Source organism: Callorhinchus milii, unplaced genomic scaffold (assembly GCF_018977255.1).
Source record: "Callorhinchus milii isolate IMCB2004 unplaced genomic scaffold, IMCB_Cmil_1.0 Scaffold5, whole genome shotgun sequence".
Classification (NCBI taxonomy): domain Eukaryota; kingdom Metazoa; phylum Chordata; class Chondrichthyes; order Chimaeriformes; family Callorhinchidae; genus Callorhinchus; species Callorhinchus milii.
Genome location: NW_024704746.1, coordinates 32589442 through 32606916, shown reverse-complemented (window position 1 = coordinate 32606916; position 17475 = coordinate 32589442). Strand labels below are relative to the sequence as shown.

The following is a 17475-nucleotide window of genomic DNA, read 5'->3' as shown; positions in this document are numbered from 1 at the left end:
AATAGGAAATATGCAATTACTAAACTAAAAATATTTTGCATTACCAAAAGGCACACGACTATTCTTTGTTTGAAGAAAAAAAACACTTTATATGCTCCTCAGATGACCTGATTATAAAGATTTCATCTGGTGTAGCACTGGAGCAAACACAGGAAATCTGCAGTTTTAAACACTAGGTTAAGAAAATTAGCTGATCCCTGGTAAAGAAGAAGAATTTGCAGCTCTATAATTGGCATCAATAATAATAATCCTCGCATTTGATATAGCGCCTTATCATGTCTTCGAGACGTCTCAAAGTGCTTCACAGAATATACTGTAAAGTGAATTCACTGCATATTTAATGGGTGAAACGCCCCCGATTTAGGGAGGAGAAATAGGGGTTTCAATTTCTGACTGAAAAACGTAATGACAGATGACATAATTAAGTTCAGCTATGATGGCCACCAATCTAATAGGTTTCCAATATTAATTGTCGAAGCTCAACATGAAACGGCCACTTGGACAAGGTACCAGAGAACAACCAGGGTCTGTGGACCTTTACCTCTGTAGAAGAAAAGGAGAGTCTTAAGGAGTGAAAGGGAGAACATAGGCAAAAAATGGTTCCTAAAAAGGACAATAACGCAAATACATTTAATTCCCTTTACTTATTTAAAAAAAAATCCTCAAATATACATACTATCATCTATTGCTAAGTGGGCAGTCTCTGTGACTGGTTCTTCATGAATGTGATCAATTCTTTTTAACCACAATGTGATTGATTAACCAAAGAGGTTCTCCTGTCGGGTCAGGAATGCTCTGGTGTCACCTACTGGTCTGAAGAAAATTGTCAAAATTCACTCAACAAGAATTAGTTGATCCCATTTTCAGCTGAAGTGGCATTTAATTTCCCGCTGTGCAGTTCTATTCTGGAGCTATCAGATCATCCTTAGTTCTAAATAATTGTGCAATTTTCTATATTAAAATTTACATATTAAGACATTTATTGTCAGGTCCCCTGATGAATATACTACTGAATTTTCAAAATATGGATGGGAATGATTCCAGGTTCATCAACAATCTGTCTGAAATTAGCAGATTGTCCTGTGGGAGAACAATTGTTACAGGCATTTGAGTACTAGATTATAGTCAGAACAAAATGCTAATTTATTGGTATACATTTGCATACCTGTTTATCTCCTCTTGTGTTTGTCTAATTGAATCGATGGCACTCTGAAGTTCACCAAGATCATTCACCTTCTTTCTCAATCTTGTACTGTGCTTCGCTGTCTTTTGTCCTACAGGAAACATACACAGAGTCACGGGGGTGAGTATTTCATAACTAAGTGAATTAAAAATACTTAGAAAAATGTGCTTAAAGCAACTTCAATCTATTCACTGTAGCTGCAAGGGATGCAAGATATTTAAGTGTAATGTTGACTTAAAATAACAGTAGGAAGTCATTCATTCATTATTTCAAACCATAGACTTTCCATCCATCTGGATTTTTTTGGGTTCATACCATAATTCATTTGTCTGAAGGTTGCTGCATTCCATGGTTGTTGCTTTCTCTTGATGGCAGTTAAGTACTGAATTTTACTCTTAAGATGAGCTCTCCTAAAGTGATTGTCAGTTTCCCTCCCACAGATGTAAAACAAGCCCAAACTTTACCTAATGCTGGAATCAAAGTACAAATATCCTCTTATGTGGAAGTCAAATTGTCGGTCAGCGTAGGACTCAAAGTGTTTACTACAGAACTGAAAACACATTAGGGATTGCCTCAAATGACAATCATTCATTTTAGGACTAGAAAATTTCAAGATTCAGTCTTAAGAAAGTTAGCGGCATATCTAAAAGGAAATTTTGAAGAAACTTCTTTCTTTGAAAGCTCAATTCTAAGAATGAGAAACTCACTGATGTATATTGTTGTTGAAGCAAAAACACCAGAGTATTTAAAGGGATATGATGCATACATGAGGCTAAAGGGTTTAGGAAGGGGAGAGGCTTGTGTGGAGTATAAACCATTACTTGGGCTGCTTGAGCTGAGTGGTCTGTTTCCATGCAATATCATTCTATGTAATTCTATTCGTTGTTAGGGAGTGTGCTTCACGGTATAGAAGTAAATCTGAAGTCGGCAAGTTAATTTAAATGAAGCAAAAATAGTAAATAACCAATTTTTTTTTTTACCAAAGCCTATAATCCCTATAATTTAAGTCATTTTACATGAAGGGGCTCATTTTTGACTGACGGATGTATCTAACATATGATTGAAAGACTATTTGCAGTGACGCGAGAGAGAAACGTTTAAAAAAAACTCACTTTCTGACTCGGATGAGTCTTGCTGATCTTGTTCTGGTGTGGAACATCCACTTTCAGGAATCCGCTGGCCACTGTGCTTATTCCGGGGTCGTTTAGGTACAGCGACCTGTGACAAAATGAATGAAAACTAAAATGAAAGGATAGCCCTTAATTTTGTTCACCTCAGTTGTGAATGTTCTCTTCAATCTTTCAAAAAAACTTTATCTTCACAAGTATTTCAATTGATGTGGAACAATATATTCTTACAAAATAAGGGTAAACATTTTTGATAAAGGTCATCCAATACCGAAGTCTTTAGTAATTTTCCAAAATTCAAACCTGTGGTAGACCCCAAGTATAGCACTTCAATTTGTGGTCATACCAACCTTTCCTACTGCAGTTACATGAAAAAGATGCACTTTACTGTACATGACAGAGTCCAATAAGCATTGAAATTAGATAAGATTGGGCTCTGAAGTGCTTTCATTTCTTTATAGGAGAGTGTGGTGGCCCCTTCTGATGAAAATAGAGGAACATCATGTCACAGACTATAACACAACACTGGTGCAAAATAAATCCAAATTAAAAGTTCTGTTTATCTAATTTAGTTTTACTCCATAAGGGAGAGAATTGCATTGATAAGGAAATCCTAGCGTTTCCTCAGTAGTCAAGCATCTCCTTCACCTGTGGCCTACAATGGACTTGCTATTTTGTGTCAAGACTGGCTCTGGGACAGAGGTCAGATGCACTGCTACTGCCTCCCTTTCCTTGCTCATCGAGATAATTTAATGGTATCAAGCAATGGGGTTTTACGAGCATTCACTGAGCAAGTCAAGAAGCTTACACAACTATAAATTATATGGTTCTTCTTCACATGGCAACTACCCATAGAACTGAAATCAATAATTACAGGCTCCAGTTGAGGAGGAACTTCTTTACATACTGACTGGGTGGTGAGAATGTGGCACTCACGGGTGGAAGCTCGGATTGAAGCAAAAAGCATCAAGATATTTATGAGGAAGCTTGATAAATTCACCAAGGAGAAATGAACAGAGGAGTATAGAATAGGAGTGGAGGCTCATGCAGAGTATATAAACACCAGTAGTTGGACTGAATGGTCTGTAGAGAGAGCAGCTCTCAATCAGTATGTTCTGATTGTAGCCTCAGTTGGTATGTAACAAGTTAGTATAAGTGATCTCAGGCTGCACTTTAAGGTTCCAGAGGCTAAATGCCATTTGGCTGACAAATGCTCAGAGAAAACTGAAGACCAGAGAAAAACTGTCACGCTGATGTATTCTTTGCGGAGGGGGAAAAAAACCCTTTCCAAATTCCTATTAAAATCATCCCACTTTTTATCAACCCTTCCAACAATTGAGTCGGCAGAATTCAGCAGAAATACTGAAATGGTGTCAGCAGTTAATTACATCTCAAAAAGATGTGAGGTTCAAACATATTTTCATCCACGATGAAAGATCAGGACCTGAAATACTAATTACATGACGTCGGGATAGATTGAGAATTTTACTCCCGACTGACAAAGGTTCAAAAAAAAAGTGAGGAAAACCACCCTAATCATTTAAACTGGGTCACTGCTGGTAGTAAACGTGGTATTCGTACAATCTCACCTTAAAACCTACCTGCCGTTTGCAATTCTCTTTCCTTCCCACTTGGTTACTGAGACTAATTACACTGCCAGAACGTACCATTGGAGTGCGGTGCCAAACTTTGGACTGGATGACACCATCTTTCTCGTACTGCATCAGGTCGTTCAGTGGATCCCAAGGCCTGGTGCTGCATTCAATAAAACACACTCATTTATTAGTATCAGGTAAAACTTCTCTGACAACCAAAGAGATCAAACGCAACAACAACAACTTGCATTTATATCGCAGCCTTCAGTGTCTCGGAGCACTCACAAGCATTGCATTGCAACTCCAGTTGCAATAATGCTGCCATATTGCTCCAGATTTAAAATATTTAAATTCTGTAACAGAACTAATAGCTTTTTTAAAAAAAAAGACCAGATACAAAAACTAATGAACCGACTCAATATTACTCCAAGGTTAGTCAATAAAGACATCTTTTGAGGGAAGGCAGGAGAGAAAGTTAACAATGACAACACTGTCTTTAACTCTGCAGCTCTATGGTACTCCAAGTTATGATTGCAAGTGATGGCTAGCTTCGGGATCTGATCATACAACCAACACATTTTATCTATTCATCTGCAACAATCAACAATGCTCTTTAAAAGCAAGCTCAATTCCACCTAACCACCACTTCTTGAAGTTATCTCTTACACAGTAATCTTGGTAGCACTCCAGGATGCTACCCCTGGTGAAGGGCGCTATATAAATGCAAGTTGTTGTAGTGGTTCTGCAGTTGGCTGCTTAACTAAGTTTCTACAGACACTGCAACCATGCAAATAATCATTACCATTTTTTTCTGTCCAGGGTTCAGAAAAATGGCACTGAATTGATTGATATCGTTAGCAATACAGAAATAGAAATTGTATTGGCCAATTTTCATAGTGTAACAAGAGTAATCAGAATGATTATAATGCAAATGTTTGGAAAATATACTTACTCTGCATATTTATAATGCCAATCTCCTGTAATTGGATCTTGTTCAAACAACTTGCAAAACCATTCTGTTTTCTTGGCTTTTCGTTCTTTGGCAGCATTTCTCTGTGCTTCTTCAAGGATAAACTTTTCATTCGTGGCTTCATTCTGGTCTTTATGGGAAATTGCCCGAGTCACATGTTGCCACAGTCTAAGAAGATAACACAGAAAGTAAGGCAAAGTAGATCTGTCAAAATTAAAACTATCCATTCATAAATGTTGGTTACTTTATCAGAGGACATTCATGAAGAAATTATTTGAAAGTGCTCCTTTAAGAAATTTATAGCCTGGACACGGACGACCTTCAACATTACTGCACTTTATGGAGTGCATCAAGGAGAAGACAACATCGAGACTTTAAAAAACACGGGATACAGAAACATAACACCAAATAATGAGCACCTCCAAGTCACTCAGGGGCAAAATGAAAATGCTGATAAGCCAAGGGGAAGACTTGTTTTGGGGGGATTTTGTTTTGTTATTGTTTGCCTCAACCTTTTGCTATTGAAGTACTTGAATTTTGAAGCTTTTAGCAATACAAAAAATGCAGAATTATGTTTCAAGGTAAGAACAACACATCTCTAAGGTCAGGTGAAACTGATAAGCTACTCTTGTAGTTTATAAGGTAATATGAAGCTTTCAACCCTTTATCACCGTGTAATACAGTCCTACCTTTCGATTTTCCTATACCAGTTACTTGATCCACATAATAAAGACCAGTTATTTTCCACTTACCTTGTGAAGAACTATTAACTGTTTTAAGGCGAGTCCCAATACACAGAACAGCTTGTAACATGGATTTCTTTTTTTAAAAAAATACACATTAAGTACAATACTGTGATGAGCAATCAGTTCTACAAAGTAGTGAATGAAGTTAATGATTTATTTACAAATGTAGAAACATTCAATTTGAATCACTTTTCTTGTGTTTTCTTGAATTTTACTAAGAGAGTAATATTACTGAGTCATTGTGCATTATTTAAAATAATTTGAACACTAGAGCTCACCTTTAATTTAGTTTATGAGTAAACTGTACGGGAGAGAAAATTATATCGTCTAACTAGAGGTCTTAAATTTGTATATTTAAATACGAATGGAAATTCAGTGGTCACATTGAATCTGTAAAGGAACTTTTTTAAAAAATTAAAGTTAGTGAATACTTACTTTTCTGATTCCACATTTTCCTGTTCCTCAAAAAGCACAGTGCATCTGGTCAGCCTCTGTTGTCGGATGTCAATAGTAGGGTTCCAGAATAACTCTGATTTGTTGGTCTTTTTATCATTGATGATAACTTCAGTGTCCTGTTCAGGGAGACAAGGAAACTAAGGCTCCTTCAAGTACAAAAGTATCTGGAAATGTTTAAAGACATGTAAAAATGCTAACTATAAATGTAATCATTCCAAGTAAATAATCAAAAGAAATTACTACATTTCTAAATATCTGATTTGTATTTTAATCAAAACAGTTCAACACTTACTATAGTGATCTACATTATCTCAGTTAACATTTTGACTTGATTTCGTAGAATAAATTAAAGCTATATAGTTCCTTACTCACCCAGTGACCTTCCAAAGTAGCCAAAACTTCTGATCCCAGTTTGATCTTCCCAGCTATCTGGTTAACACTGTCGTTGCTGCCTAAAAATGGCTGTGAAAGTCAAAAAACAATGTTTTGCAGTCAGGTCACTTGTGAGATATTACATTTGTTCCAAAACTGAACAATAAAAAGGATCAGTGGCTTCCCTAATAAATCCATTGGGCAAAAACAAAACACTCAGGTAACGTGCTAAATTTAAAGAGAAATCAATTTACTAACCTTTAATTTGAATTCAATTATTGCACTGTAGCCAGTTTTCTCACAACTGATGTTAACATATCCTCCAAGTTCAAGAGTCAATGTTCCATAAAGAATTCCTAAATGAAAATTCTTAATTATTAAATATCAAAGTAGCTTACAAGCTTCAAGAATTCTTAGCTACAAGATTGCAATAACACACTTCATTATGAACACAAGCCAGCATTTTACAACTTAATTTAACTACAATAACTACAGAAGATTTAAATACTTTTTTTAAGATAAAACATTTTATATTCACATATGGAGGTAATTAGAAATGATACTCGGTTGGTAAGGATTCTGATTCTAATATTTCTCCTCTAAATTTGTCTCACTTCCCTCCTTTCCTGAAGCTGTTGATTCCTCTCCTCTCTTATATAATATCTTTCTACAAAAGAGGCCTGGCTGATTTTCTCTTCTTGAACCCAGGGGTGCGGAAGCTAAAGTGTAGAACCCCAGATGCTCCCTTGGGAGATCAGCTAACACACCGCAGTGTAGAATGCTACACTGCAAAGTGTCTTTCCTTGCTAGGCCACAGGAAAGGAAGATCTAGAAATGCATCTTAAAAAGAGCTTGCAGTTGCAATGTATATTTGTACTGCCTCAAAACACTTCACAGAAGTAACTCATGTACGGGAACCTTTTGTTTGCACAGCAAAGTCCCACAAAGATGAATAGCCAATTAATTTGCCAGATGTTTGCGAGGATACTGTCTTCACTTTTTAAGTAAGGTTACGGGCATTTTAATGTCCTCTCAAATAAATTGATTCTTGGTTTAACACCTCACCCAAACGATGGCACCTCCAATAAAGCAGCACTTCTCCAGTACTGTACTAGAGTTTCAGCCCTATGATCTCAAATCCTGACATGTGGATTTACGTTGCCAGTTCTACCAATGGAGCTATGCTAGCAACTAGCATAAGCAATCAAAACTTTTTTGTAGCCAGTTGAATCTACAATGCCATACCTTTACAATGAGCATAGGGGATGGTCATTATATAATCTTCTCCTCTGCTAAGGAAAGACAATCTAGCTTCTCCATCCAATATGGCAGACAAGGAATTACCTGGAACACAAAGCAAATATATACATCACATTTTAGTTACAAAACGTGTATAACTTGTATTCACTAGTTCAAGTTATGCTAGCAGGTCTGCCACGCCTCGATTCCAGGACCACTGCTGTCCTGACAGAATGTCTGACAGATATCAAGTCCTGGATGAGAGCTAACTTTCTTCAGTTGAATATCAACAAGACCAAGGCGCCCCTGATTGGCTCCTGTCAGCACCTCCACACCTCAGACGCTGACAGCATCACCATCCAAGGATGCGCAATGCACCTTACTAAGCCAGTCCAGAACCTTGGTATCTTGTTTGACCCTCAACTATCCTTGTTACCCCACATTCATGCCTTAACCCTTCCGCCACCTCCGCATCATCGCCCGGCTCTGCCACTGTCTCACACTCAGGCCACCAAAATCTTCATACATGCACTCATGACACCCAGCCTTGACTATGCAAACTCCCTACATGTTGGCCTTGCTAACTCCTCCTTCCATAGGCTTTAGGTCATCCAGAACTCTGCAGCATGTGTGCTCTCCCGCACCAGGCTCCGTGACCCTCTCACCCCCATCCTCGCCCGACTCCACTGGCTTCCCATCACACAGAGGATACAATTCGAGATCTGGGTCCTCACCATCAAAGTCCTCCATGGCCCTGCTCCCCCCTACCTCTGAGACCTTCTAAACTCCTATTAACCTGCCGGCTCCCTCCGCTCAGCGGGCTCTGGCCTGCTTCACGCCCTCCACCTCGGCCGCCCCACCATGTGCGGGCGGGCCTTCAGCTGCCCTCTGAAACTCTACGCCATAGTCCCTCTGTCTCGCCACCTCCAGTGGCTCCTTCAAGATCAATCTCAAGACCCTCCTCTTCGACCGTGCTTTTGTTCACTCTCCTTCCCCCACTCCCCTCCACCCTCCCTGAGATTAAACTCAGTTTAATGTCTCATTGGAAGGATTGCACCACCAGCTGCAACACTCACTGAATTGGTGTACCCACCTAGACTCCTCATGTAGAGCTTGAACCCAAAACTTTCTAACTTAAAGGTAAAAAAAACGAAAACTACAAACTGAGCCAAGCAGATAACCATGAACTAAATCAGAATGGGAGAATGGGAGATCAGTGTGTTTGCTGCAGAGTTTGACATGTACTACAATACTATAATGAATTATGGGTCAAAACAAAAACAAAAATTAGCATTTCTTAAACTAGCGCTATTGTCCGACTGTCCAGCACCTTGAGACATCCTTCCGAAGTGAAAGGCGCTATACAAATGTAATTTTGTTGTTGTGTTAAACCACCTTAACATTGGTGATGAAAATTGCTAATCATTTCCTCGTCAATGCACTGGAGTCTGAAGACAGACATTAATTACAGTACATTTTGTACTTTGTATAAGTAATCCCCATCTTTCAGTCTTTCAACACAACAACCACACATCTTCTGATATAATAGATCTCTACCGGCAAATATATGCTCAACAGCAAACTGCTTTCTGGCTTCTTGATTTAATTACTTGTTTTGAATTGCTTTCGCATCAGATCAAAGTTTGTCATGATGTTTCCTGCTCCACAAATGGTGCGTGAGCTATTTTAAAATTGCCCCCCTACTCCTAACAATTTTCCCTTATCTTTAATCCCAACTGAGAGTAGCAAACCTGCGTTATAGAGAAATTAAAAATAATTCAAGCTTTGACTTTCTTAATTGACCTACCATAAATATAGCTTCCAGGCTTCCTCAATGTTTTGCCATTTGATATGCAACAATGTACAACAGTAACTACACAAATGAAAAGCAAACTCACCGTAAAACTTGGATTTGGCGAGGATACTGCCACTGACACAAAATCCATCTTTTCTATTACTTACATAGAAAGCAGAGATTGGGGGATGATGGGACACCTATTAAGAGAATTCAAAAATAAAAAAGGTCTGACAACCCAAATCAGCACAACAAAATTTAAGCTTCAGTTTCATAAACATATAGATGTAAAATACATTCAACAAACTGCCTTGATAATTTGAAGACAACTTTCATCCCCAATTTCAAAATGAAAATGCAAAATAATACTTTGCACAACAGATAAACAACAACTTTAATAAATATTGTTTAACTGAAATTGCGATAACTTTTCTGAGGAACAATGTCAAATTGTGTCATAAGTAAGGTACATTTCTGAAACCACTGCCAAAATACATATTGAATCAATTTGGTGTTTATTTTTTTTAAAAAAATACCTGTTCTGAAATGTAAAAAGTTCTGCTGTTTGTTTTTGGATGAATCCACATACATCGGAATGTTTCACCAATAATTGGATTGTATGGTTTCTTCAAGCCCTTTGCACAGAAAGAAATGGTTAACTATTTTAAAATGTATAACATACATTGAAAACTGATTATCCACAGAAATCCTAATTTTTAATAAAACAGTGAATTAATTACAAAAACATTTGCATTACATCATATATACTCCTGTGCATCTGGAAAAGTGTCTCAGTCAATAATTTCACAGATGAAACAAAAAGATCACTTCATGGCTATGTGCGGGAATCAAATATTACATTAATCTATTTGTAAAATGTATTCAATCATCATATTACCCTTTATTTGACCTAAATCATTAGGTGTACATTGTATGATTCATTTGAAACTTTTACATGAAAAGTAATTCTCCGAAGATACAATAATAGGACACAAGTTTGCTTTTAATTAATATTTCATGACTTTAGAATCTTTTGTAAACTAATCTACCTTTGGTTTCTTGTAGAAGCCTGATAAATACCATTTCACAACTTTCTTCATACGACTGTAAGCATTTTCTTCTACTGCAGCCCTGTGAGAATCAAATACTCATAACAGCTTAAAGTTCCCAAAGATAAATTAAGACAAAACAAACTGATAATTTTAACACAATTATCATCATCTTTCGCCATTTATATGATTTTACAGAGTTTTACCATGATTATTGCTCTCGCTTCCCAGACACAGAAAAACCCGAAGTCTTCAAACCCATGCTGTTGTTATTTCCTATTCAAATCCCAATTCTCTTTAAAATTTATATTTTGATCCTCAGTTCATAGAATCATAGAATTACAACAGAAGGAGGCCATTCGGCCCACCGTGTCTGTCCCGGCTCTTTGAAAAGAGCTATCCAAATCAATCCCACTCCCCCGCTCTCTCCCCGTACCCCTGCAAACTTGTCCTCTCAAACTTGTTCGTCTTCCTTCCTCACATTTGATCCCTGACTAAGGCTGCTTTTCTTCATCTTTGTCACGGTGCCAATGAACTCCTTATACCAACGCTGTTGAAACCTTCATTCATGGCTTTGTTACGTCTGGACTTCTCAAAAGCATCCCAATCTTGAATTCCCTCCCACTATCCCTCGGTCTTTAAATCCTATTGAAAAGCCAACCTCTTTGACTATGCCTATGGTCAGAGACAGCTCAGAAAACATTCTAATGAAATAACATGATGCACTTGGGGGGGAAAAACAAGCCAAAATTTTGAATTCAAAAGAATAGAATCAAATCAGGCCATCGAGGGGAGAGAAGACTGTTTATGGTAAAGATTCTTCTCCTAAATATCTCTAGTAAAGTATCAGCTGAGTCAACCAGAAACATTACACAAAGACAGGATAGCTCCAATTTCTTTGACTAGAGTAAGATTCATCCAAAATGTATAAACAATTACTATGCTTACTCAGAGAGAAAGTCAGCATGGTAGTAGTAGTCTGACAATTTGTCTAAGAACGATCGAGGTTCCAGTATAAATGTAGGCAGTACAACTTTTGACAGATCCATTCCTGGACGAACTTGTTTCAGTAAGGTCCAAATTAGGCTTTTGTTCTCCTCAGATACTACTTCCGTCTGGCAAGCCTCACCTGCCTAGATTTCGAGTGGGGGGTGGGTGGAGGGTTTAGGAGAAAGAACAAGACAAACTTTTTAAAGGTTGATAGGAAATGTTCAAAAACATCCTATACAACATGTACTTTTAGTAAGTTACATTACAAGACATTGTTTCAACTCTTGACTTCATGTGCAAACATCTGATTCAGATTCAGCTGTGATTTTTAAAAAATATTTAACTGAAGCTTCTACAATCCATGCAAGAAATGCTCCTGATATCACACGTCTAATGTTTCTTTTAAAAAATTGCAAAATTAGCAAAAAATGTATTTATGAACGGAAAGACAAGATTATTCTTTCACATAAATGTATTTGTGAATTAGAAAAAAATACCCAGCAATATGTTGTAATTAGTTTTCGTGCAAGAAATATTTTACCTCCCCTAATTCTTCATGGGATTCTTCTACGTAAGTAGTTTCTTTTATCAGGTCCATAGGTTCAGGATCTACAAAGGAATCATCCTGTTTCTCTGAGGTATCGGAGTCGCTTTCCTCACTTTTTCCACTTTTCTCCAGTCCGTCATTGTCTGATTCTTCATGGTCCTGCTCATTTTCTTTGTCCGACTTGTCTGAGTACAGATCGTGGTCTCTGAAATGCTGTTGTTCTATCTCACTATCATTTAACCTGTACATGTAAATTAATGTACTTAATTTATTTTATTACAAAAGAAAAATAAATTCAGTTCAACAAGACTGAATCTCTATTAAAGGTTTTTAACTCCAACCTCCACGTCATTTGTGCAATAATTTAAAATATCATAGGAAATAGAAACAGGAGAAGGCCACTCTGACAGATTTGAGCATCTTTTAATCACCTATAACCTTACTTCCAATGTATCTATCTTCCCTTTAAACATTAATTGTAGCTCTACAACCTTTTGAGGCATCACATTCCACGGCCCCGATTTCTGACCCCACTTCTGAAAACAACTTAAGTTATAATTTTAAGATTATGTTCTCTTGTTTTGAATTCCTCTTCCAAAGGAAAGAGTCTTCCAGGTTGTCAATTTTCTTCTTTATTTTGAACATTCAAATCAGATTAGCCCCTATCCTCAGCTCTAAGGAACTGAGGTCTTCCCAACCTCTCATCATAAACCACCCCTTCATCCCATGTAATAATCTCTGACTCTTTCTAAGACTCTATGAGTCCTGTAGGTGAGTGGTTAGAGCACTCGCCTCGCAAGCGAGAGGACCTGGGTTTGATTCCCAGGCAGGGTGAAACATTGGGCAAGTTTCCTTAATCTACGTGCCTCTGTTTACCTAGCAGTAAGTAGGAATCTGGTTGCAAGTCAATTGGTGGATCGCTTTTCCGGGGGGGTAATAATCACTTCAAAATAAATAAATAATAATAATAATAATTTGATCACTCAATCCAGGACTGTTTGTGGGACGCTGCTGTGCGCAATTGGCTGCCACGTTTCGCCCCAAAAATATACAGTCAATTCACTTTACAGTATATTCTGTAAAGAGCTTTGAGACGTCTCAAAGACGTGTTAAGGCGCTATATCAAATACAAAGATTATTATTACAATATATCCTTTCTATGAGTGCCCAAAAGCACAAGACTCCAAATGAGATCTAGCCGTTACTCTATATAAATGGAGCAGCTGTGTGTTGTTTTTTATACTTCAGGTTATGAAACCCATTTTTCAATTTGCCTTATTGTTCAAGTGTTCTGCAGACCATATTTTACTGATTAATGGACTTAGCTCCAGATCCCTTTGCTTATCGACCCTCTTTGGGCTTCCCCACTTAAAACATTTTTTACCTACTATTCTGGAATATCCATTACAGAAATAATGTTAACACTGGTGTGATTAAGGGGCTGTGAAAATGTCATCAAGTTTCTCACATTAACAGCAGGACAAGGTCTACTTTCTGTAATTACTCACTCTGAGTTATACAGCACGTACATTTGACAACTTTTAGTTAACTACAGCATTAAAAATAAAATAAAGGGTAAATTGACAAGCTAGAGAGTGCATTGTACTCATCAAAAGCAGAGTGTATCATCAATGAATCTATCAAGTCATAAAGGTGGTTTGGATCCAGAAATTCATGACCATTTGTTACCCACCTCTCCAAAATGCCTTAAAATGTGATTGCACTCTCAGGTTATGAGGCTGCAACTTAACAGTAACACTCATCTCTTAGTTTCAGGTCTCAGCAGGTCTGTGAAAGTTGCTCAATATGTCAACAGAATTTTATAACGTTTAACTCAAACATTTAGAGCTCCATAAGTTGGAAAGCTACAGATTTATACAGGTAATAAAGATGTTTGTTGAGCTGTTAATTTATTTCTGCAACGAGGATTTTTCACTGCATGTGGACAACAACCTGTCAACCATATGTCAAAAGCAAAAATGATCACTTACTGATAGTGTTCCGAACTTTGTAAAACATTTGCACGTAGGAGGCCAAAAAGGGCAACGTGGGAATTCTCTAAGGAAGCATTTAAATCGAGTTCTTTGCCTTCTCTCATCATTGTGCGTTTAAGGAGGCCTGAACATTTAAGAGCTAGCTCCAAAGCATCCATCCAACACCTTCCTGTGAAAAAGTTTCAGACAATGCATATAATTGATATAATATGGTATCAAGGTAATTGATTGGAAAGCATTTTTGAAACAAATGTACACAAACACACAAAGATATTTTGACAAACGTTGTATTTACATTATTACATTCTTACCATCGGATTCTGAAGCTGCACGAAATATCAGATAACTACCAGGCAATGGCTGAGTTATGGACCCAACAGCTTCACCTTTTGGACCCTTTTAAATAATCACATAAAGTACAACATGTTATACATAAAAGACTCAATACTTATTATATTTAATAATAATAATCCTTACATTTGATATAGCACTTTTCACTTCTTCTAAACGTCTCAAAGAGCTTCACAGAATATACTGTAAAGTGAATTGACTGTATATTTGTGGGGGAAATGTGGTAACCAGTTGCGCACAGCAGTGTCCCACAAATAATTAGGGATTGAGTGACCAAATTATAATTGTTTTCTTTTTTCTTGAGGGATTATTATCAGGCGTGTGAAGTAAGGAAACTTGCCCAAACTTGCCCCTGCCGGGAATCGAACCCAAGTCTCTCGCTTGTGAGGCAAGTGCTCTAACCACTGAGCTACAGGACTCCTAAACAAACCTATATAACCAAGTCAAATTTCAGTTACCCTGCGCCACATTGCAAAAATAAAAGCTTTGGACAAAAGTAAAATTCCTAGCAGCTCATGTTATTATAAATTACACTTTGCACAACAGGGTTTTTTTTTTGCCCAGAAAAGAAAAAAATACACCAACCTTTACAGCCCAAACAGATTGTTCCAAAGGATGAAAGACTTTGAAACAAAAGCCGTCTTTCTTTGATGGCCTCTCAATGAGTTCACAAGCATTCAGAAGAACCGTTCCTACCCACTGGCCATTCTTTGGGGTTTTGTAGATTAACAACACTCCTGGTTTCAGCACACACCACAGTTTTGTCCAGCTTTTCAAAGTTCCACGGATCTAACAAAGACAAGGCACGTTATTAAAAACTTAATTAGATCATGCAGTTAGTTAACACACTGATTCAGAGAAAATGCCATCAACAAACAAATCATATTAGTCATTGGATAACAGGGTTAGTATTTTGTGAGGTTGAGAAAATACTGATATAAGATATCACCAGATTCCTCTCATATAAATGGTATTAAAACATTAAAATTATTCATGCCTGAGCTGAAAATGTACAAGTACTACCTACATAAAATATGTAAAGACTGTCAGAGACATAATACATACAATCATTACTTCCCATTGTGAAGTTACCGTAACTCACCAATGATTACAATTTATCCAGTCACCCTCATTTCTGAAGTTTCGCCACATCTCACTGCCAGCCATGATAAAGCCTCTCTTTAAAGGAGTGAGCATATAAACAAGAGAAATGCAATACAGTGCAAGCACAGTATTTATAGTCTCCAAAATATTCTACTCTGAAACTTTCTAAATGCAGAACATACTGGGTATTTCATTCACTGAACTGATTAAAACTTTTATTTTAAAACATTTTAAAGTGCTACCTCATCACATACCTAGAAATAAAAGAAACTCATTAAGTAACCATCTGGACAACCCCGAGTAAGACGGGATTTATATTACACAAAGATAACAAATTTGTACGTGGGCCCATGACTTTCATAAGAATGCAATAGAAACTGCATCTCATTCAGGGCCTTATCTGCTAAATATTTCATTGTCCACATAAAGAGGTCACTTTCTTGTTTTTTTCATTCCTCTGAGGTCACAGTGGCTTCATGATGACACTACAATGAATCTCAAACACTTTGTGTTTGACCATTACTTTACATACCTGAAATACAACAATTTATATACCATTTGAGGAATTCTTAATGTCACCTGTGAGGCAAATTTTAATTGCTTTTTTGCATTTCACAAGTGAAAAGGAACATATTCAACAGTTAATTCTTGAATTTTGAACTTTTTAAAATAATACACTATAGTTGAACACATGTGAAAATGTTTCCCCAAACCCAAATATAATTAAATACATGGCAATTTAATTTCTTAACCTAGGAAAGTTTTTGTTCAATATCAAAACTGTTAAGACTTAAATAACATGGAAAGTTGTTATAGAAAATACAGAAACGTCTTTAGCACAGGAGACCATTCAGCACATTGCATCTATGCTGGGACTCTAAAAGAGTCTCAGCATAGATGCAATGTGCTGAATGGTCACTCCTCAATCTTTTCCACAAAATCTTTCATATTTTCTCTTTTCAAATATTTGGCAAATTCCCTTTTGAAACCTATTATAGATTCTGCTTCAACCACAATTTTTGGCAGTGTATTCCTTGTCCGAATAACCTTCCATGTAAATAACAATTAACGGCTCCTTTTGTTGTTTTGGTAATGATTTTAAATCTATGCCTTTGAGTTGCTGACTCACTGACCAATTTGCTCCATATTTAATTGGACAGATTCAGATTGCAGACCCTGCAGATGAGAACATTGAACTTCATGCACGCACTGAATATGGAAAGATTGCAAACAGGTAATGATCAATTTAGTTTATGATGTCACAATGTTTCTGCCTTGAACGCAGAAACTGTAAAGCTGAAAAAATAATTGGATGGCAGTGTGTGGTGTTGATGCAGTCAAAACCAGTCACCACCAAGTGGTGCTGTTTGGAACAGAACTGCTCTTTTAACATCAACTATTGGGGCCATTACTGTCGAAGATGCCTTCTCATTTTATAAGAATTTTACACTAAGTTTATAATTCACAATCCACAGACCACATAAATCCATCAGAAAATCTCAGTATACAGGAGGTGAATCTCCCATTCACCCAGCTGCCTCATTGAGCTATCTCCATTCAACGTTTGGTTTGATTTTGGCCAAGTTACAGAATAATAGTGGGCCCACAACAATATCACATCATGATATCACATCATGCTCTGCACTGAAACCAACCCATCTACTTAATGGTGGAAGATTGACCTTCCCCTACAGCCTGGTTGATTTGCACCAAAAATTTGATTGAATATGTGCGAGACTGGGTGAACATGGTTACACATAGAAACAGTTCAGTTTCCTCCATAACATGAGCGCAACTAAATAATACAACTCAGCCTGTATTAGTACGTCAGAATTATTTAATGCATCTCGGTTGCACTGAACCTGCTTACCCCCTTTTTCTATCACACAATCTCCAAGTGAATCTTATGTGCCTCACATCTGAAAGCGTAATAAACCTGTGATTTCCAGTGCTTTAT

The 17475-nt window shown here is 37.2% G+C and overlaps 1 protein-coding gene across 8 annotated transcripts in view; it reads right to left on the bottom strand.

The window, feature by feature from the left end:
• The window catches only part of osbpl8 (oxysterol binding protein-like 8), a 68789-nt gene that overhangs the window by 4997 nt on the left and 46317 nt on the right, over nucleotides 1–17475 (bottom strand). For 6 of the 8 annotated variants that reach the window (XM_042334872.1, XM_007895346.2, XM_007895347.2 and 3 more), the window contains 16 exons: nucleotides 15000–15203; nucleotides 14375–14459; nucleotides 14061–14232; nucleotides 12064–12310; nucleotides 11481–11665; nucleotides 10533–10614; nucleotides 10020–10118; nucleotides 9587–9683; nucleotides 7695–7793; nucleotides 6708–6805; nucleotides 6450–6539; nucleotides 6057–6193; nucleotides 4858–5043; nucleotides 3912–4065; nucleotides 2296–2401; nucleotides 1166–1274 (listed from right to left, as the gene is read on the bottom strand). In XM_042334872.1, coding sequence (XP_042190806.1) covers nucleotides 1166–1274; nucleotides 2296–2401; nucleotides 3912–4065; nucleotides 4858–5043; nucleotides 6057–6193; nucleotides 6450–6539; nucleotides 6708–6805; nucleotides 7695–7793; nucleotides 9587–9683; nucleotides 10020–10118; nucleotides 10533–10614; nucleotides 11481–11665; nucleotides 12064–12310; nucleotides 14061–14232; nucleotides 14375–14459; nucleotides 15000–15203 — 2150 coding nt within the window. The remainder of the gene's footprint in view (nucleotides 1–1165; nucleotides 1275–2295; nucleotides 2402–3911; nucleotides 4066–4857; nucleotides 5044–6056; nucleotides 6194–6449; nucleotides 6540–6707; nucleotides 6806–7694; nucleotides 7794–9586; nucleotides 9684–10019; nucleotides 10119–10532; nucleotides 10615–11480; nucleotides 11666–12063; nucleotides 12311–14060; nucleotides 14233–14374; nucleotides 14460–14999; nucleotides 15204–17475) is intronic. The other 2 variants (XM_007895348.2, XM_007895350.2) reach the window with 1 other exon arrangement.